This window comes from Carettochelys insculpta, chromosome 1, assembly GCF_033958435.1.
Source record: "Carettochelys insculpta isolate YL-2023 chromosome 1, ASM3395843v1, whole genome shotgun sequence".
NCBI lineage: Eukaryota > Metazoa > Chordata > Testudines > Carettochelyidae > Carettochelys > Carettochelys insculpta.
In genome coordinates this window covers 136624609-136647711 of record NC_134137.1, presented here as the reverse complement: position 1 = coordinate 136647711, position 23103 = coordinate 136624609, and the positions used below count along the sequence as shown (strand labels likewise).

Sequence of the window (23103 nt, the reverse complement as noted above, 5' to 3'; positions counted from 1 at the left end):
GAATGCGGGGGGTGGTCCCATTCCTCCCTGGAGCGATGCAGCCAGGAGCCAGGGGAACAGAGCATGCTAGGGCTGGGCGGCCCCCCTACCTACTGTTGGGCAGCAAGGGAGCCCAGCCAGAAACACCCTCCCCACTAGTACCTGGGGCTGCCCAGAGGCTCTGGCCCCTTACCCTTCCCACCCATGATGTGAGGGCATGTGCCCCCTGGTGCACCCCATGCTTTGTCTCTGCTTGCAGTGCTACTCATGATGCTGCCCCTGAGGCTGTGAGAGACTTTAGAAGGAATCCCAAGATGTGCAGGGACTGGCCCTGCCTTCCCACCACACTGCTCTGTGGGAAACATACCCATAGTCTATTGCTCATACTGTCCATGGTGACGTCCCCAGTGTAAACATGTTGACAGATTAAGTGTGACCACCCTTTGGCAATTTTTGTTGCATTGACTCTTGGATGTCGACATAAGCTTTGTTGACAAAACTTGGTCAGGTAGACAAGGACTGTGAGAGGTATTTTTACATTCTTGTTTTAGTTTTGTGAGTCTGCTTCATTTGACGGGCTGCTTGTAATACTCGTAAAGTTTTAATATAAACATGGTCTGCAGCTACACTAGCAAGTTCTTTCGAAAGATTTTTTGAAAGAAGGGGGCTCTTTCGAAAGATCCCATGGACTGTCTACACACAAAAAACATTCTTTTGAAACCACTCTTCCTGTCCCATTTCAGGAAGAGCGCCCCCTTTCTAAAGAAAATGTGTGTAGATGCTCTGCCGGGCCCTTCTTTCGAAAGAGCAGTCCTCATGAGGCCTGAGTTTTCAATCCCTGGCCTGTTCTTTCAAAAGAGTGGGGGCTGTGTGGACTTTCTCTTTTGAAAGAGCAGATCACTCTTTTGATCTGCTTTTTTGTGTGGATGCTCTCTTTCCAAAGAAGTTTTTTTGGAAGAGATCTTCCAGAAGGGCTTCTTTCAAAAGATCTCTGTAGTGTAGATGTAGCCATGGAGAATTGGCAATGGGCATATTTTGAAACAGAAAAATAAATGTGCTGCTTCAGTAGTTTTTTAGTGTGCTTTTAAAGAACATAGTGTTATTTAAGCAGGGCCGGGTGAGTCTACTGGGCCCTTGGACTCCAAGTTATAGGTCTGTGGTAAACCACTGGCCACTGATCCATTATGACAGCAAAGATGTATTAACAGTCCGCAAAATTACGGAGCTATATTTGCCCTCTGAAGTGAATCCATGTATGGATTTAAAAATGATAAATCCTTTCCATTATATTGAAAGTTTGACCCATCAAGAAATAAATGGTGCACTAGACTGAAACACAGGTCTCTTTAAGCTTCTCTAAATTTAGATGCAGTTCACTAATCCCTCATGCACTTTTCATTGCTGTCGACAGCCTGTAGGGTTTCTCTTATATTTGTGATGGAAACATCTATTTATGAATCATGTCACTGCGATACACATCTTCCTTATTGGTTCTCCAAGGTATTAGGTAAATAGGTATAGTTCCTCTGGTAAACAACACTGCATTGCAGACTCTTTTGTGCCAGGAAATTTTTGCTCACATACCTTTCCGAATAAAAAATCCCTTATTTTCACACATAGGCTGCATCTATATTAGCAAGTTCTTTTGAAAGATTTTTTTTTTCAAAAGAAGGAAGCTTTTTTGAAAGATCCCATGGAGCAGCTACACACAAAAAGCATTCTTGCTCAAGTAAATCTAAAGAACGCAGTGCTCCTTTCAAAATCACTCTTCCTTTCCCATTTCAGGAAGAGGGCTCCCTTTCGAAAGCTTCTTTCAAAAGAAAACATGTATAGACACTCTGCAGGCCCTTTTTTCAAAAGAGAATCCTCATGGGGCTGGATTTTTCAGTCCCCAGCCCATTCTTTTGAGAGAGTGGGGGCTGTGTGGATGCTCTCTTTTGAAAGAGCAGATCACTCTTTTGATCCACTTTTTTGTGTGTGGGTGCACTGTTTCGGAAGAAGTTCTTTCAAAAGAGATCTTCCAGAAGGGCTTCTTTCGAAAGATCACTGTAGCGTAGACGTAGCCACAAGGTAACCCAGTGGAATATACAGCCCTGGTTCAACCCCCAACCAGTTCACCACCTGAGCACAGCTCCAGCCCATCACCCTTCTGTGTGCAGCTACAGTTCCAGCTCAGCCCCCACCGCCCTGGTTCAAACCCCCTGCACGCAGCTCCAGCTCAACACACCGCCCCTGGCCCCCCCCGCTCGCCATCAGGCCCAGTTCAAATCCCCGTGGTCTGGCTCACCACCTGAGCACGGCTCCAGCTCACTACCCCTGCATATGGCTCTAGCTCAACCCCCCACCCCAGTTCAACCCCCTGCACTTGTGGCTATGGCTGAACTGCACCCCATCCCCCACCCCAGGCTTAACCCCTCTGCCCTGCTCCCACGGCCCCAGCCCACTAGCAGGCTTAATTCTGCCCAGCTGCCTCCCCACAACCCCAGGACATACCTTTCAAAAGGAGCTCCAGGTGCTCCTGCTGCTTCCCCAGCTGCAGAATGTGCGTTCTGCTGGGTGAAAAAGCCCCCTCCCTGACTTATGAGAAATTTGAGTTATGTGAGCGTGCGTGGGAACACAACCCTTGCATAAATCGCAGTCTGCTGTATTTCTTGTAGGCATAGTTGGCATGCCTTGTGGCTTCAGTGATTATTTATGAATTGGTCTTTTTTTTTTTCTCAGAATGATGCTCTTGCTCATTAAGTATGGCCATTGTGAATGACTAACTTTAGTTATTCTAATGCACCACTAGTTCAGGTTAAGAAAAATAAGTAACTTCTTTTACAGCACCATATAACAGAGGTAAAGTATTTATTACTAGCTGAATGGGGTCTTTGGATGTTTTTAATTACTGTTGAAGAGAAATCATCAACATTTTAAATTGCCACAAATTCTGGAATGACTAGACCAGTCTTTGTTTGTTTGTGTGTGTGTTTGGTTGGTTGTTTTAATGTCATATTATCTCAGAACAGAGCTGCAAAGCATCTATTTGCCACTGTTTACTGTTAATAAAATTTGCTGCTACTCAGGCTACGTGAATCTCCCAATTGTGCTGATTTCTGTGTAATAGCCAATACATTACTCTTCTGATGAAATGATGAGAATAGTGATTTAGCAAGGAGGAGAAAATTAAAACTATTTGTCTTGCAATCTGTCAGAAACTGTTAGGGATTAGAGAAATAAAAATTAACTTTTTTTTTTCTGTTACAGTCTTTGCAAAGTTCACAAATAATTGTAATCCTCTCTTACAAAGCACAGTCTTAAAACCAAAAAGGTCAGGCATCTTTACTTCATTAAAGATATTATGAGATTAGTGGAAAGCAAATATTTTATTATGAAAACATGCTGATCATAGAACTGCCTGTCTTCAGATTCTGCGTAATATTTGGGCCCCTTTATGCCACTTGGGAACTGAAATCCAGCCAGACTGCCTAGCCAGGGCTGTGTAAGCCAACGGAATGACCCTCTGCTACCTCGCTCTATACCCCCCACCCCAGGAGCATCCCTGAAGAGAGGGTGGGGTGTTCTGGAGTGTTTGTGAATCAAGCACTAGGTAGGTTAGGACACCGGACAGTAATCTGGGGCTGTTGCAGCCAGGCCAGAAGTTAGAGCAGGCCTTGGGGCTGAGCCCAGGTAGCTCCCAGCAGTCCTAGCATACAAGAGGCCCACCGTGTTAGAGTCCCTTTCACCCACACTCCTGTTAGCTTGTGCTTGTCGCAGGAGGACATGCATCTCCATGGGAGACCCAGCAGATATGTGTGACAGCCAGTGCACTCTCGCCACCTTCAGGGCCAGGTGTGAACAGCTTTCCCTCCACTTGGCAGAGCTGGCTGGGACAAGATTCTGACATGCGTTCACTCGATGTAGGTCTGTTCCTCCTCCTGCTGAACTTATTCCTTCTCTGTGAAAATGTTGCTTTCGCATCCCACCACACCACATGTTGACCACCTCTCCTGTCTGCGTCAGGGCCTCAGAGAAACGATTCTGCCAGAGCAGATGATCCATTGCAGTCTCCCACGTATCCTGGGCTTGCAGTAGTGAGAGCAGTGTTCAGAGGAAAGGGGTTGCTAGGATGGCATTGAAGCCCTTTGGTTCCTGAAGCACTGAGGAGACCTCAGGTTCCATCCCACTGCACCACCAGAGGTTAACTGAGCCTGTTTGTCCAAAGAGACTGCCCTGGGAGACTCGGAGATAACTGGAGAGTGGTGTTTGTGATGGAATTATATGGCAGTGAGATCACATTTCCTGGCCTTGTGGAAGGTCTGGGCTTTCCAGGGGGATGTGATGAAGGAAGGGATAGCGTGGGCTTGGCACGCTGGGAGAGGAACATTGTTCCAGGCACAGGTGAGGGTCAGGTGGCAGCACGGAAGGAGGCATGGGATGAAAATGAAGGGAGTGGTGAGTCTGACATCTCTGGTGAAACAGAAGGGTGATGGGGGTTATAAGAAAAAATGAACAGAGGAAGAAATGAAAGTTTATCATGTGCACCTTTTTGCGTGGTATCTTGCACAGTGAAGCCCCTGAGTTCTGCTGCACAGTACATACTAAATAATGAATGGATGCAGAGTTGTGCAGAGATTTCAAGTTGAGGACCAGAATGTTAAGCAGGATTTAGCAAGTGCAGGAGAGACAGTGGAGGTATCTGGCGAACAGTGCCAGCTGGTTCAAAATCAGAGTTCAAAGCTGAGTGCAAGTCCCTGCCTTCATTTTTATGTGCTAAAAACGTTTCCTGAATCACAATGATTTTCATTCATGAATTCAATTGGAAATTTCATCAGTAAACAAAGGCTTAATAATCCAGGACCATCTCTGTTTAGAGCCATTCATATTACACAATGTTGTTATGAGAAAGCAGGCTCACTCATTTATTTCAATCTCCGTGAAAAATACATGTGGCATATGAGAGCCAAACTGAATTATTAAAGAGCAAAGCTCAATATGTCCCCCAACGAAGCACATTATCTCAGCACCTGTTGAGCACACAATGTTTGTTTACTGAACCACACAAAACTCACAGTATTATTTCCCGTTCTAAACAAGCACTCTGACCTTTTTGTTAATAAGCTAGTACAGCAAAATACTTCCTGGGGCACTTGATACAATGAAAAGTTTAATTCCTACAGCTGTTATTGTGACCAGTGATAATTCTGGAAACTCAGAAGCTCAAGTTTATTCTGAATGCCACCTTCAGGGATAAGAACAAAAACTGATTCTGCCCCAAAGATGTGGAGCAGCAGGGCCTGGATACAGTAGGTGAGGGAGCTGAGTGAGAACAAAAGAAGCAGGAGGTACATGTGTGGTGCTGAAGTATGTGGTTGGATTTATGAGAAGATTTTCAGCTCAGAAATATTTCTGAAAACTGATTGCATTCTTGAAGAGTCTTGGTGCCAAAGAAAACAGGGTGTGTTTCTCCTCCTCTTCTCCTTTTATTTTCAGTTTCTTTTAATTTTCCTACCTTAAATCATGAGGTTTGGTTCTGTATCATTGCTCTCGTTGTTCTTAATGCCTGATTTATTGTGGAGCTGTTATTGTATATCAGGAGCCTGATAATCCACTCTTTTACATAGGTTTCCCATAGGACGTGTTCTTGTTGTGCAAGCCTCCATGTCAGTGTACCACTTCAGCTGTGACTTATTCTGAAAAAACAGCTCTGGGCAGAATGCCTTTCATGACTCACTCTGCATTTGGGCAGGAAAGTTGAAATGGTTCCTCTCCCATGTTCATGCTCCATATTTGCTGGTCTTACTTCTCATCACTCATCAGTCTTGTGGAGAAGGCTGGAGCCTGCCCTGCGTGATTGTACTATTTTTCTCCTCCTTTGTGCACAGAAATAGCAAGGAGTCAGGCGGCAAGGGAGGCAGGAAGAGCTGGAGAAGAGACTGAGGAAAGCAGCCAAGCAATAGGAAGAAAAAGCCCTGGGGAAGATATTTTGATTCCAGCTTTCAGCTAGTTGATTATTTGGCCAAATGAAATTAATGGACAGTCAGCATTCTATTTATTTTAATTCATAAGAATAAGCAACTACAGTGTTTCCACTTAAAATGTTACTACCACTTAGAAACATACTTGTGTTTCACACACAAAAAAGAAATGCATTGGAAAAGTTTCATAAACAGACTACACAAATGATTTGAAGGCTTAAACACTCACTGTGAGAAGCTTAAGAAGCCCAGTTTATCTAGCTTACCAAAAAAGGATAGGATGTGAATTGATCAGAGTCTACAAGTACCAAGATGTGCAGTAGATCTAGAAGATCTAGATGCGTGGAGAACTCTTTGATCAATCAGAAAAAGAAATAATGAGATTCCCGTGGTTGAAAGAGGAAGTTAGAAAAATTCAGAAAAAGGTAAGGTGCAAATTTCAGTTGTGATGGTAATTAAGCATTGGAACAACTTGTCAAAGCATGTGTTGGAGTCTCCATCACTTGAAGTACTTATATCAAGATTGGATTTCTTTCTAAAGTATGTGCTCCAGCTCAGCAAGTACTGGGATTAACATAAGAATTGCTAGGTAAAATTATAGGACTTGCATTATACTGGAGATCAGAGTAAATCAATGGATCCTTTAAGCCTTAAAAATTATGAAACTATTAATCTATCCGTATTAATGGAAGTAAAGTAATCAAGTAATAGAAACTTGCAAAACGTGTGACATTTTCCGTGGTCCATTTTCCTGTGGTACGTTAGGCTAAATTCCCTAGACGGTTATCAGACTCAAATCTTGCCTTGAGACAAGTTAGAGTAAGCGTAACGGAGAAAGAGAAGCATGGCTAAGACTCAAGCCGTGAGTGTAAGGGAAAAGATTAGTACCAATAGATTAATCTCTCTCTCTTTTCACAAGAGCTATGGGAGAGCTGTCCATGAAAAGGAATGCCGGCTGGTTGGCTGTCAGATATAAAGTCTCACCGGTCCAGGGCACCAGATGTACAGCTATATGTGTTTCTCACTTATCCGTCTGCCAAACATTTTTGCTTGCCATTGCTATACATCCAGCTGGAGTGGACAGAATGAGTAACCCGTAGAGTCCACATTCATTTTTTTAAAAACATTTTCCTTTCTGTTTTATTTCCCTAGCGTTTTTCCTTTTCATTGCTGCAAGACGAGTGCAGAATGCTTACATGTCCTTAGAACATCAGATAGCATTTGGGGCGAGCTTGCACACACTTTGCCTTTCTTACCCAAGCGAGTAGTGCCACTACCTTCAGTGAGACTATTCACGTGCGTAAGGGCTGCAGGTCCTGTACCAGGCACCTCAGAGTTTAGTTCATTTTTTTACTCTCTGGGTATTTAGGACTGGAGGCTTACTGAGCTCCAGCACTGACTCCACCAGTTGTTACTCACCATCACTTGGAAGTAGTAATGCTTTTGAAATACCTGGTGCTCTCTATGGAGTAAGTAATACATTACTCTGGATATTTTTGACTTATGCTTGATGAACCTGTAACAGTTTACAAAAAAGGGCTCCCTACACTAAGACTTCCAAAACATTACAGAGGGCTGCATATGTTCAGCACATCCTATAGATATTATCTAATTAATCCTCAGAACCACCTTGCAAAGTAGGTGAGAAGGTATCATTTTCCCATTTTACAGAAGGGCAAACTGAGATGATAGAAAGGTATACTGAATATGTTGCTCAGGGGTGTGAAAAATCCACACCCCTGAGCGACATAGTTATATTGATAGTGCTGTCCATGGGGAGGTGGATTATCTACACCCTTGGTAAAATGGTGTCTTCACTAAAGACAGGTCTGATATAGAATGATTGCTTTGTGATGAGTGTTTAACGTCATTTTACATCACACCAATATGCATATAATTAACAAGAAAATAAACTCCAGCCCCCACCCCCCAATTCCCTGGTTGGAGTGTATCATTATGGTTGCCCAGAACCTGGTATTCTTTGAAAGAATTAACTGAAGAGGTGATTAAATATAAATTGATGTGGAACAATGCATGGTGGAATTATAGATTATTTTCTTTCCCCTTTTAATATAGATTCATTCACTCTTTACTTCATATTTAAATTGGATTCGCAACAAAGGGAAAGGAAAGCAAGTCATTACATGAAGCAGATGTTCTAGTATTAGAAACCAAAGAGGGGCTCTCCAGGAGCAGCTTTATTGTGTCTGTTGAGGGAGGAGCCGTCATATGTTGTCAGTTGTAAGATTTGGTTAATAACAACGAGAGCTGAAAACTTGCTGTAGAATTAAGACAAATTATAATTAAGAGGAATAACTGCATTGCTTCTGAACCCAACAAGTCTGTAGTGTGAATACTAGATCACGATTAAAGGAGTCGTAGATCACTCTGTATTTAGGAGTGAGAAGAGGGTTAAAAGATCTGTACTTTTCAGTGTTCACATGCAATGGTAATGGGAACAGTAGACATGGCTATAAATAAATGACATATTTTCTATTACAAAAATCAGAGAAGGACAAATCTGATGTAGTGGACTTGGTGGCTAGGTTACTGAACTGGGACTCCAGAGAGCTGGGTTCTACTCCTATCTTCAGTCTGAGACCTGAGCAAATCACTGGCTGCTTGTACCTCTGTGTTCCCTCCCAGCTTGGTATACTTAGATTGTAAGCTCTTCTAGGAAGTAACTGCCTCTAGCTATACCTTTGCCCAGTACCAAGAACAATGGGGTTCTTGTGAATGTGACATCAAGGCACTACTATAATATGGAGGAATTTTACATATATGGATTACATTTTGATTCCATCTTAGCTTATAACAATGAAATAATAAGACATGAGTAGCCAGGGCTGATTGTTTTTATTAATAAAGTTGTCTTTATTATTTAAGAGTAGCACATATTAAAAATAAATATACAGTACCCAACCCGATTTTTGCGACTGAAGACAATCTGATGCCAATCCTGTCTGATTGGACCAGTAACTTGCAGTCTTGTATAGACAGGTTGTTGACAAGCCATAACTTCTTTTTACACAGGCCAGCTACACATATCCCTTTTTTTGTCTGGCACATGGTTGCAAATTTCTAAGCACATATTGCAATATGCAGACTTTCCATCCTCATGAGGTTAGTATGTTTTGCATAAAAGGGTACACTTTCTGGTTTTGTTAAACTACATTGGTATCTTAAAAAAGGTTACACCGTTTTATATTATTATTACCAATTATTCTTAAAGCTTCAGGCTATATGTTACTGTAGCCATAACTAGAAATAACGTATGCAATTTGTGCAATACAAATTGCATAAATTATTTCAAGGTAACTTATTTTGAACTTGGTGCCATCTATATGGCATCAAAAAGCGGCTATTTTGAGGTTTCCACTATCCCTCTCAGGATGAGGAGTAGTAGAAATGGAATACCGTGCTTGAAATAGCCACACTATTTTGAGCATGACAAGTAGCAATGAAGTTGCTATTTTGAGATACATTTGTATCCCAAAATAACAACAATAGTATAGACATAGCCTGATAGTGGTTTGGTTCTTTTAAAAATGGACCTTTTCTTAGCAATAGGCCTTTTGCTTTAATAGTTAATATTGTTGGGAATCATCTTAACCAGGATGTCCCACTGGATGATCTTGTGTCTCTGGCTAATTTGTGGTGAGCAGAAGTATAGTTTTAACTGCAGTGCTACTGTCCAGTGAGTGATGTAACCTGGGATGCTGCCAAACAGACCCATGGAGCTGAGAAGAAACAGTCTGCCACAGAGAGGAGTTTATGTTCCTGTTTCCCTGTAATGTTGGAAAACACCAGATTTAGTCTGCATAGCATTGTGGAAGGAGCAAACTAATAGACGGAAAGAGACCATGATGAAAAAACTCATATACCTTTGAATGGTATCACTACCATGAGAAGGTCTGTCAATTTCACTGTCCAAATAGCCACATTCACCATGAGACCTGATGGTTGTGGCCCCATTGCATTAGGTGTATTCATACATGAGAATACATTTTTTCTACCCTAAATAATCTAAATCTAATTTAAATCAAAATATGATAAGCAACCAGAGGGAAGACAGATGAGTGGGTAATAGTAATTAAGTTATGCTTCAGATAGGCCTCTATCATGGTGGACAGCTGGGGAGCTGCATTAGCTCTTGGTGTAAGTTAGAATAGTTAGAATAGATTAAGGTCTACTCTACCTACCTCATGCCAATTTATAACACTCTAGAAGCTCTTACATTGGCAGGGATCACAGCATTCTCCAGTGTGGCTCCCAACATTCTGCCTACACTAGGAGGCTAGAAGGGTGTGAGACAGAGCTGGGTTGTTTGGCTTGATCGTCAGAGATTCCAAGGCCTGAAATAACCACTGTGATCATTCTGGGCCCAGCTGCATAATTATGGTATCTTTAAGTGTCCTTTCCACTGCAAGTGACCATATGAAATACACCTTGGTAGTATAAACCGTTGGCATTGACAGGCTTTAGCTGAGTACATATCTGAAACAAGTGCTCAGACCTCTGCAAATTATAATCACGTGGTTGCACATGGCTAAATTTGTTGTGCAGAATACTAGATCCAGAATCAGCTCAGATGTGTGAGACATAAAATGTAACTATTGAGGATCTCCGATAAAAGTTCTGTATACTGTACTCAATATGCATAGTATTTTCATATCACACCCAGAACTTCTATCTGCTGCCATTGCATTATACAGCTTTTTAATAATGCATTTAAATCAATGGAACTTGGGCTCTTTCGGAACTCCCACTAAGTAACTTTTGATATTTTTTTGCTCCCTAAGTACTTCTGAAAACCTGTCTCTAAGGCCAGAATTTTCAAATTTGACTATTTAAAGTTTGTCTCCTAAACCCGTATTAGGCTCTTGAATAAAAATGGCTTGATTTTTTCAGTGGGTCTGAGCACCTAATGCTCCTGCTGACTTCACCAGGTTTCAGAAGGGAGGCCATAGTCCTCCTGAGTAAATTTTTGCTCATTTACCAGTTCAGCTTTGTTTCTGTTTGAAGTGACAAACCGATAGTCTGACTGAATAGGTATCAGAATGCTTCAGAAGCTTTCCCAATTGTCTTGTACTAGAATTTTCTTTCCCCTACCTCCTGCCCTTCTCTTCCTCAGCCAGCAAGGTGTATCAGTTAGCCAAATTAAAACATATGTCTCTCTTGCTGTGCTTTCCATGCTTAATTTTGTTCTGTGAAACTGGATTCACAACTTGTATTAGTTCAACACAGTACTATGTCTTTTAATGTATATTGATAATAGTAACTTTGATTCCAAAATAAACTGTCCTCCACCACAGCATTGTTATAGAAAGGTCAGCACTTTTCAGCTCCATCTCATGTTTGTAATTGTCTCTCTTTTAAAAAGTGAACTGTAAAGTGATTTAATATTGAATGACCTTGTTAAAGTATTCACTCTGCTCTGGGTTAGCAGCTCAAGTGATCTGAAATTAATTTAGTGGTGCTGGCTAAGTCTTTATGGCGAAGAGTATAAACTATGAAACATCTCCAGATCTTTCTTGGGTTCTAATTCAGACAGAGCAAAGAAAGGGTTAGAAATAGAGGAATAGTGGAGGAGAGGAGAGAAAATGGAAGGAGGGAGAAAGGGATGCAAGGAAAAGAAGCGTAGATTAGCAGTAGTATCCAATAGGAGTTCAAAGCTCGCCACACTTGTGGTTGCCATCTTTCCATGTTTGCCATATTATATTATACAGAACCTTATTAAATAATATTAGAAAAAATAAATACGTTCTGGCTTTTGAATTTGCACAAATCTGAGATGATGTATCAACCACAAACACAAGTACAGCAACACGACTCACTCGCAGCAAAGAGAAGCTAACTACAGAAAGGCTTTGAACCCCACATAGCCTGTAACAACCATCCCCTGGCATGGTGGGGAGTGGCGCAACTCCAGCTGTTCCCTGCAAGGAGTGCACAGACAGCGATGCTGCCCCCACACATAAGTGTGTGTGGTACCAAAGCCCCATCCTTGCCATGCCCTGCAGTGCTCCCTTTCAGTGTGGACGGTGTCTGTGACCGCAGGGGTTCTCTGCTGGCTGGCGGGCTGCCTCACCTGGGCGAGCACCTGTGCGGCTTGCTTGAGCAAGTGTGATGAATTCGATGAATTATGATTTCTTATGAGTTAGGTGTGCATGCATTCACCACCACACACTGTCCTGTTGACCACATCTGGCAAGTAATGAATGTATTGGACACCCCCAGATTAGGGCTTTTTAAGTCAAAGAGGAAGTCTCTTGTCTTGAAAGGTGTACCAAGGATGATTATCCTATTTGTGGATCTGACATTTTGTCTGCATATGTTATCACTCTTAGGAGCTGCCAGCTATTTATTCAGTGACCACTGTACAGATAATTATGACTTCACATTTTCCATTCAAAATTTCCAATGAGTGTTTTCAATCATTCATAATTTTCTGAAATACTCATTTACAGAGTTGAAACTACCCAGCCTTTGATCCACTCAAGAATCATGATAGTTACACTGAGAAAGATGCAAAGCTCGTGCTGCGGAACAAGGCCTGGTGGGGAAGCTGAGCTTGACCGCTAGCATAACACATTTTAAAGTTTCATTCAGGCTGACCTCTGAGTCAGTTGAGAGCCCTGTGGAAGTTAACGGAATTCTGCACAAGTACAAGGCTATATGCACACCCATAGTTCCTGGAGCCAGCATCTCTCAGAACTAGGGATACATTGTAGAAGTCCAATGCAATGCTTTATTTTTGGTTATTTTAAAAAAAAAATTCACATCAGTTTAGTCATGAACTATCATCGCAGGCATTTATGAGTCACTGACATTTTCTCTTTACACTTGTGTGTCTCAGAGAGCTGTTGAACTCAGTAACACAATGTCCAATGAACCATCATATGAGTAATAGGCTCAGTGTATCACTAGATTTATAATTAAAATACAGACAGTACCTTAAGGCTCAATGCTTTCCTTCTGACAGATGTAATATAGTCATAAAATATTAATGCTTACTACCAATTGCTATCCTTCTGTTATTAAGAATTTTAATTTGTGGCTGTTAGTGATGGTAATTTATTATTTATTCAAGGCTAGACAATTTAATTGAAACACAAGCGTCTTTTACAAGGCTGTCCCAGTTAAGAGTTAAGCTCTTATTCAGTAAAGTATTGTGCATGTGCTTAATTTAAATCAGTGTAAGAAATATTTTTGAACCCTGTGGAACTACTCACAGTGCATAAAGTACAGCATGCAGTGGGCTTTATTTGGTGTTACCATTCCCTTTGCCTTCCCAGTCTAGAATGGTTAGAGTTGAAAAATCAACATTTATATGACTTGCCTGGGCTAAATGCTTTTTGGTTTAATTTAGTAATATATTATCCTTTGAGTAAAATAGGCCCTTATTTATATGATTACCATAATATTTCAATATAGTAGCTTTGGACCAGGAAATAACCGTGGGACCTCCAATACCAAATCTTTGTGAAATAACTGATAATAATTCTTGACATTTTAATTGTGTTCAATACAGTGTTGTATACTAACGGCTTGATCCAAAGTCCACTGGAGTCAATGGGAGTTTTCTTGTTGACTATTATATATTTTGAATCAGGCTTGAAGTGGAAAAATTGGGCTGTGTGTTCCTCGTTAGATAGATACAGAACCTCAGAAGTGTAAGATTCTAACATGAATTTATATCTTCTTCAGGTAGGTCAATGCCTGTGTTGCTGAGCTTTGCTCCAATTACAGTATACGGTTCACTATTGTTCACATTACGAGGAATGTGCCTAGAACATGCCTTGAAATTGCACGGCCTGTCCTGGGCAGCTGTTAAGCCACACAGCTTATTCTGCAAACATTAGATTCAGTCCTAGATCAGGCCTACACTAGAACTGGAAGTCAGTCTGATCTTACTAAGCTGGAATTGACATATCTATGATTGACTTATCAGACCCATCAAACTCCCTTACTTCTCATGATAATGAGAAGAACAGGGGTCAACTCTCAATCCTTGATAGTTCAATTTCACGCATCCCCACTAGGTGTGCAAAATCAACCCCCAGAAAGATGGACACTGACCGGGTTGATCCCCTGGCAAGTGTAGATGTACACCTAGTGGTAGTCACCTGCTCTTAAGGCTTACCCCTCCGCCTTCCCAAGACCGTGCTTTGACCACACATGAGCTTCTGCGGCTGCCAGCTCTGCATTAGGGAGCTGTGCAATTATGATAGCCAGCCAGCTGCCAAGCTCACCAAACTCTGCCACGTTAAGTCTCAATTTGCTACCTCAGTCAGCATGGCTCCTGCACCTCTTTTGTGGGAGCAAGGCCTCAGCACCTAATTTATGCCCAGTGACCCAAATAGTATAATGGGTGCTATAAATACATTCAGGAGTGTTGCCCCTGCAAGTAAATGACATTGCTGCAGAGTCTGGGCTACAGTGGGAATGCCAGTGAATGAATATTGTTTTAAAAAGTGTTTGAACTTTTTTCTGATTTTTGTTAATACATGAAGAATTAGGTATGAATATATTTGTGCCAATCAACCACCTTGATCCAAACTGTTTTGATTTATCTCTTGAATAGTAATAGAATTACATCTTTATAAAACTATCAGTTTTGTCAAAAAGCTTTTGAGAACTGCTGTTCAATCATTTTTAGGTGACATTGTGAATAATCACTGTACTATTAATTACCTGCAGAACCAAAACTGTGAAAATTAAAATAATTATGGTGAGTCCTCGATCATAATCTGTACCACAAACAAATGCAAACCGTTCAAAATAAATCTGTACTGCAGCACAATGTTTTAAAAAAACCAAAACTGGCATCATTTCAATGGGGGATGTGTGATCTCTCTGTATTGAGTCTAGAAGGTGGCCTGGGTACCCTCAGGTGTTTCAGGAACCATGGTATTAATTTGATTTGAACATTTGCTTCATGCTAAATCTTACAAAACTTCTACTGATTTATTTTAGGACAGTAGAGAATGCTAATAATTATGACTTTTTGCAAAATATAATATTCTGGTTTACTTTGCCTGGTTGGATTAACCCCCAGAATTTTCATTTGCTGTCATGGTGGTTGTGATCTTTCACTCATGCCGTATTGGTAAAAAGTGTGCTTAGTACACAAAGCCTAGACCTTCATCTGCCTTGTGCAGATTAAAGAACATATCCTTATAAAATGAACAATTACACCATTGACTTTAATATTTTTGCTAGCTTTTAGAAATGAATTAACTACCTCCCTGAGTAACAAACCTCTGATGGATTTAGTAGTTTGTACGCTTGCTGAAAAACATGGGCCCAGACCAGAATATTCTGAATATTTCTAAGTTGTCCATGGGAGAACTTTGTGGCTTAAAACAATCTGTAAATAGCGTGTTAGTAAAATGTTACAATGAGCTGGCTGAATGCATGACCTTTTCCTCCCCATCCTCATCAGAGTGTGAATAAAACCAAAAAGCTGGATACAGGACAAGAGAAGCTCTTTGATCTTGGTCATGTCTTGTGATGACCCATTTATGAACGCTTGTCTCATTTAGTTTTGTTCTCCTTCTGGCTTCAGACTCCAGAGGAAGGAGCCTCTACATCCATCTATGCAGCTGTCTCACCTGAGCTGGAAGGAGTTGGTGGCATCTATCTTTACAATGAGCAAAGGACAAAATCTGCTGATGTTTCGTATGATGAGGAGCTACAGCAAAAACTCTGGACAGAAAGCTGCAAGATGTGTAGGATTTCTCATGTAGGTAGCAGAGATCTCCAAAAGTAGCCCCTTCCGACTGAGTGAATGAAATGTGTCCGGCAAGCATCCTTACCTGACTCCTTGCAGCATGACCCACCATCCTGGAATTCACTGTTCAGTCCCAAAGGCAAATGTGAACAGTGCTGCTTTTCACTTGAACCCATAGTCTGCTAAGGGAGTCGAGGGGAACTATTCCCACACAAATGTGCATAGGGTGGTTTTAAATCTAACCATCAGTTTTGTAATCATGTTTCCGTCTGTGATTAAAAAAATCTTTAACCTTGTGCAGGACTGTGTTTTTCTCTTTTTATGTAACAAGAAGAGACTGTCCCTTGGGGGGTTGTTGTGTCCTGAAGACAGCTCTGCAAATTTTGCAAATAGAACTTAATCCACTTTTTGTAAGTTCTGAAAATTTAGGATCTTGTTCCTTAAACTTCTTGAATCCTGCCAAACACTTTATAATGAGTGACATTGCTATAATTCATTCTTTTGCCCTTCTTGATCATCATACTGTATCCATCACAAGAACTAAAGCATATCACTACACCCTTTATCCAGAGGTTTCAGCAGAAACCAGAAGCCTTTGGAGAAAAGGGCTTTAAGGCAGTGGGTTGGAAGTCTTAGAAAAAATGTTGAGGTGTTCAGAGAATAGCCACAAGAATACTTAGAAGATTAGACAATATACCTTACAGTGAGAGACTCAAAGGCCTGTAGCCCCAGTGAAATTTGACACATGAATTCCAGACTGAGGCACTGAATTCCCAGTTTAAGGCTCAACTGCAATCCACAAAACTTTTGCTGATCCCTGTAGGCACCAAAACACACCAAATGCCTAAGTGTTCAGGGTAAAATTCCCTTTCAGCATCTATGTTCCTGCCTTTAGGCCTATTTCTCCTTCTAGGTATCTGAGTGCCTACTGTCCACCTAAGCACCGGAGTACACCACAAACCCAGGGAATATAGGTGCTTCCATGGGTGGTGGTGCTAGCAGGGGTACCCACCTTCTATCTTTTAGCCCTGTAGTTAGAAAATTTTCCTGGGAGGGGGAAGTTGAGGTTCAATTCCCCCTTTCTGCCTGCAGGGGAGAAAGGATTTGTACAGGAGGTTCCCATCAGCGGTGCCCTAAACACTGTGCTGTGGGATAGTCTGATGTGGGATGCCCTCAGTCCCCCCAGATGAAGCTGTTCCACTGAGGATAAATGATGGTTGGTGATCAGTTAAAACTGGTGGACTGGATCCAGCATTTCCCACCTCCCAGTGGGTGGACTTACCCCTGAACTGTAGAGTCATTCCCTCTTTCTCTCACCCAATGGTTAAGTATTTAGTGGAACAGTTGACCCTGGGGTAAGTGACCTTTGGTTAACAAGAGGTTGCTAAATGCCTGGTGTATTTATGTTGCCTGCCTGATGCATTCACTCAGCAGAACCTCAATAGGATCGGGGAGGGTTGTTCATTTTCTATTTTAAGAAATTTTTTATCCCTCATATTTGCAAAGAAAATGTTTCACAGTGCAAACTGAGTGTTGTCTCCAGACAGCATAGATCCTGACTCTTTAGTGGTGGGTACTCCATCCTACTCGCACCTCATTAAATGCATTGATGACTTATAAGCAAATTAATGACACTTCAAGTGTCATCACTATTTCATTGCTAATTATTTTAATAAATCAGATGAAAAGGGGGTGGAAGTGAAGATGTCATGCAGTGTGAGGGGTCACCAGGCCCTGTACCCCATCCACAGTTAGATGTGACCCTCATTCAGCAGGTAAAACAGACGGTTTATTAGTCTATAGGGACAGAATGTAGAACAGACTTGTCAGCACAGAAACCATAGTCAGTCAGTACAATCAATCTTGGGGTGAGGGGGCCCAAAGGGAGCCCCAAGCTGGGCCCTGGTCCTCCTCCTTCCCCCTCAAGTCAGCCAAGACTCTGCAGCTCAACTGCCCAGTTCGCTTGCAAACCAGGTAGGTCCCTTCTTCCTCCTTAGTCCTGTTTCCCTGGGAAGATTGGTGTCACCTGGTTGCCTAGGTTACAAATGGCATGGAGGCCCATTCCCTACATGTGAGAAGTCATCACGCCAAAATGCCCATCACCAGCTATGCATTGATACTGTGCCTCAGGAAACTGAGGCACCCACCTCGTATTGGTACAGGACAGTAGGAAACACATGCAGCCTAACCAGGGGATTAATATCCTCACACACCTCACTTCATCACAGGTCACCCTGGTGTATTGGAGTTACTGCTGGAAAAGAACTTCAGAAAGAAGAAAGGCAAGGCCCAAGGACAGGTAAACTAGAGAAGGGAGGATGGGAAAAGAAAATTGGCAGAGGGCAGAAATGTCAGTGGTCCTAAATAGGTTCTTATTTTCCCTCTGCGCAGTGAGAGTTGTGATCTAGCCCTGGCTGTTTTCATTTATTATTTGCAATGGTTAGCAGCAGGACATTTATCATTCAGTCACTGTAGCATGTTCCCTATGTCACTGGCTGATTTTTTCTTCTAAGGGAATGTGCTTGTGAAATGTGCCAGACTGACACATTGGGAACTAAATTCCTCTGTTTATTCACAGATCAGGCACAGAATGCAGTGGAGGGTGTTAGCTAGCCAGCATTTTGATATAGCAATATTGTGCCCACAGAATGTCATTGTTGGCAGAAGTACTTCCTGAATTTACATGAAACAGAAGGGACCATATTAATTCCTGCTGTAACTCCATTGAAGCCAGAGGAGTTTGCCCCATAGAGACCAAGCGATTGCAAAATATTTATTGTGGGAAGTGCCACTTCCCCCAGCTTCCATTGGCTGGGAATGGCAATCCGCAGCCAACGGGCACTGCAAGCAGCTGTTCCTGTGGAGCACCAAGTAAATAAAGTGCCGGCAGCCTGGCAGAGACTAACTCTGGCAAACCACATCCAACACACAGACTGCTTATTGCCCATCCCCATCATAATAGAACCTCAGTTGGGACTTTTGGTCCTAGATAATTTAAAAGTTTGCTTTAATTTATACTTGAAATCTTCAGCTCCTGCTTCCACTTGTTGTTTCACCTGGGGGAAGGCTTCTTAGGTGAAAGGAGATCTGAGAGGGATACAACAGGCAGAATCCTTGCTGATTGGCTGCTACTTTGCCTGTAGCATATGACTTTTTCTTTGTGCTTCTCTGTCTATGGCCTGTTATGGAGGGTCCCCAGATTTCCTAGACTGATGGACCTGGCACACTTACAGCTACAAACAGGCAAGATGGGGATATAGACATAAGATGTGTCAACTTGGTGTCAACTGCCTGAATAGCTTCAGGGGAGGTGGAGTAGGAAGATATTCAATTCTTCAGTAGCCCAGGTCCTTCTCCAGTACTGATTCCTCTGCTTGCTCTCTCTCATGGTACTGGCAGCTCCTTGCCATTGTGTGCTTTTGGGCAAGGGAAGAGCTGAGGACTTTGTGAGGTGATCTGGTGCAACTTCCCCCCCTTCCTCATGAATTTGTCAGGCGACAGCGCCATTGGAGATGGGAATTGCTTTGACTTGATTGGGAGCTGCAGATCTGGACATTACACTGATGCTATTTTAAACACCAGGTGCAATGACTGTTTCCCCCAAACAAATGAGCTTGTCAGTAAAACCAAGCTTGATACTCAGAGACGTTTCACATTCACAACATTGCCTTGGATAAGACAGTCTTCTAATTTTGTAAACCCGTAAGCTTTCAGTTGAAGATGTCAAAGGTTTTCCTTCATGGAGGTGGATTGTTGGTCTTTAAACAGAGCGCAGTTATACCCTATCACACCACACAGCTGGAAGGGACCTTGAGAGATCATAGAGTCCGGTCCCCTGCACTCACAGCAGGACCTATCACCTTCCCTGACATGTTTTTTAATCTAACCTGCCCCAGACTCTTGAAAGGCCCCCTCAGAGCTTGAGCTCACAACCCTGAGTTTACAAGACCACTGATACATCCCCCAAAATCCTTTGCCAGCTCCTGTGAGAGCTCCTTGGAAGTATCGTGGTAGCTCACATTATGGGGTATAATATGGTCCTAAAGTACTGGAGCCATTTTTACTGTGAGGGTGCTGACAGCCATTGAACTAAACCTTGTGGCCATGTCTACACTAGCCCCAAACTTCGAAATGGCCACGCAAATGGCCATTTCGAAGTTTACTAATGAAGTGCTGAAATGCATATTCAGCGCTTCATTAGCATGCGGGCAGCTGCGGCACTTCGAAATTGACGCGCCTCACCGCTGCACGGTTCATCCCGATGGGGCTCCTTTTCGAAAGGACCCCGCCTACTTCGAAGTCCCCTTGTTCCCATCTGCTCATGGGAATAAGGGGACTTCGAAGTAGGTGGGGTCCTTTCGAAAAGGAGCCCCCTCGGGACGAGCCGTGCAGTGGCGAGCCGCGTCAATTTCGAAGTGCCGCGGCCGCCCGCATGCTAGTGAAGCGCTGAATATGTATTTCAGCGCTTCATTAGTAAACTTCGAAATGGCCATTTGCGTGGCCATTTCAAAGTTTGGGGCTAGTGTAGACGTAGCCTGTATGTGATTGAAATTGTTGTGAGCCAGGGGTACCGCAGCTGCCCCAATACCTCTTGTTCCAGCACCTATGTTTTGGTCTGTGGCCACTAGAGAGAAAATTCAGGGCATAAGTGATGGACCCACAAGAGAGAAGGACGGGAAGTGTTTACAGTTGTCCTGCTGCCTGACTCCAGAGAGCAGCATGCTATAGCTCATAGACTGTGAGGCCAAAAGGGACCATCATGATCATATAATCTGACTGCACATCTGAGGCCACAGAACCTCACTCACCCACTCTTGTAATATATCCATTATTTTTGGCTGAATTATTGAAGTTCTCCTTTTTAAAACCTTCAGTTACAGAGAATCCACCATTTACACTACATCAAAACAGCAAGGGCTTGTCTGCACTTGTCTCCAACTTTGAAGGGGGTGTGTTAATCAGGGCGATGGGAGATTTTGAGGTGTAAAGGCACTTCAAAGTAGTGCGGGCACTTCGAAGAGCCTGCGGCTATACGTATATCAGCACGTTGAAGTTTGACACTTCAAAGTTGCCATGGGGGAGAATTAGCCTAATGAAGTGCTGCATATTCACAGCACCACTTCATTAGTGATCTCCCATCACCCTGATTAACACGCCCCCTTTGAAGTTGGGGGCAAGTGTAGAGCCAGCCCAAGTGACCCATTCCCCAGACTGCAGAGGAATGCGGAAAAAAAAAAAAGAAACAAAGAAACAAAACAAAAACCTGGGATCTTCGTCAATCTGATCTGGAGGGAAATTGTGTTAATTCCTGACCCCAAATATGGCAATCAATTAGATCCTGATAGTCCTGCCAGCTGGACACCTGGGACTGAATTCTTCTTAGCAACTCAGAGTACTCTTCATCTAGTGTCTGAGCTCCAGGCACTGAAGGTATTTGATAATAGCAGTCATGGATGGGCCATATGCCACTGTAGACAACCTTACCATACTGTCCACTCCATAAACATATCAAACTCGGTTTTGTGGCTAGATAGATAGTTTGGTTTGTTTGGCCCCCCTGCTCCTATTGGAGGGCTCTTCTAGAATGTAACATCTTTGATGGTTACAAATCTTTGTCTAACTTCAACCATAAACTTGACACTGACCAGTTTATATCCATTTATTTTTGTGCCAACATTGGCCTTTTACATTGGTCATCTCCACTCTGGGCTGGGTCTACAACAGCAAGCTCTTTTGAATGATTCCACAGAGCATCTACACACAAAAAGTGTTCTTTCAAAAGTAAATCAAAAGAATGTTGTGCTCCTTTCGAAATCACTCTTCCACTCCCATTTCAGGAAGAGCGCCCTATTTTGAAAGCTTCTTCCAAAAGAAAACATGTAGATGCTCCACAGCCCTTTTTTTTTTTTTTTTTTTTTATTGGAAAAGTAGTCCTCATGGGGTCTGATTTTTCAATCCCTGGCCCATTCTTTTGAAAGAGTGGGGGCTGTGTGGATACTCTCTTTTGAAAGGGCAGATCATTCTTTTGATCTGCTTTTTTGCGTGTGGATGCACTCTTTCGAGATAAGTTCTTTCAAAAGACCTCTGTAGTGTAGGTGTAGCCCTGGTGTTTACCGTTTTGATATATTTATGTGGAACACTTTTGTCTCCCCACAGCCTTCTCTTCGGCGAAACAGTACAAGTTCCTTAAGCCTCCTGTCATAAAGTAGGTGCTCTGTTTTTCTGATCATCCTAGTAGCCTCTCTTTTGAAGAGAAAGCTGTAGAACAAAAAACCACTGTGGGCAGTTGGACTTTTGGCTTCAGCAAAATGGTGATACTCCACTGAGTGTAATGCAGCACTGTGTCAGCCTCAGTAGCTGTCATATACATACCCAAAGACGGTAACTTTGCTTAGAGGTGCCATGTCAGGGCGACACAGCTAATGGCTGGAGCAACAGACAGATCTACTGGTTGAAGCAGAAGTTGGGAGCCAGGAACCAGAACCAGTGGTCAGAGTAAGAGTTGGGAATTAGCTGTCACACCAAGGGTCATGCTTAACTTGAAAGTGAGACTTAGGAGCAAATAGCAAACCAAGGCTGACAAAGAACAGCGATGAGAGAGGGATCAAGGCAGGCACAAAAGAGATCACAACTGCGGACATACAAACTGAGCAGCCAGCAACCAGCTGCTGCTGAGTTTAAAAGCAGGCCAGTTTGACTCTTATCAGCCAGTCACGTGGGCTGGCCAATCAGTCAATCCTACCATAACTCAGTGGCACCTTTAAATCTGCCTGAAGGGGAAACCTCATATTCAACTGAAGGCTCAACTGTCAAGAGGTTTGACTGATCAGTACTTTAAGCTATATTTATAAATAAAACTTGGTTAAACTTAAGGTTGAGATCACAGATCAGTAGTTGAAGAATAAAAACATAATTGTGATGTAATTCCCCAATCCATCTATTATTAGAAACAGAAGTATCGCAGAATCTGGGAGTCCCAGTGATGGACTAGGACCCAAAGGTACCAGATACTGTACAAATATAGAACTAAAAGGCAGTGCCTGCCCCCAAAAGCCTATAATCTAGTAGACAGTTGTAGAAGTACAAGTGAAAAGTGAGCCTATGTTGGTCAACATGATATGCAGTGGCCTCAGCACACCAAACCTAATAAATTCAAAACTGCACATACACTTTTAAAAAAAAATCTAAACATATTAAGGTATACAAATACACAACTAAGGTACTCATATATTATCTTAAATGTGCCCAGTAATAATACCTTACTATAAATATACAATTATAATCACTTAATATAGTGTTTGGTAATTTTAAATTAACCTTATTTTACTTGACATATTATGTTGGGGTTTTTCTCCTTTTCTTTTTTTCCCTCTTGGTGTTTTCCCTATTCTGTGAGGAGCGCCCATATTAACTGAGGGTAATTTACCT

General features: G+C 42.4%; 1 protein-coding gene across 5 annotated transcripts in view; it reads left to right on the top strand.

Moving 5' to 3' along the window:
• The window catches only part of ZBED1 (zinc finger BED-type containing 1), a 325489-nt gene extending 309518 nt beyond the window's left edge, over nucleotides 1-15971 (top strand). For all 5 annotated transcript variants that reach the window (XM_074992412.1, XM_074992402.1, XM_074992393.1 and 2 more), the window contains one exon: nucleotides 15511-15971. In XM_074992412.1, the coding sequence (XP_074848513.1) occupies nucleotides 15511-15714 (204 nt within the window). In that variant the 3' untranslated portion in view covers nucleotides 15715-15971. The remainder of the gene's footprint in view (nucleotides 1-15510) is intronic.
• Nucleotides 15972-23103: the final 7132 nt, after the last annotated feature.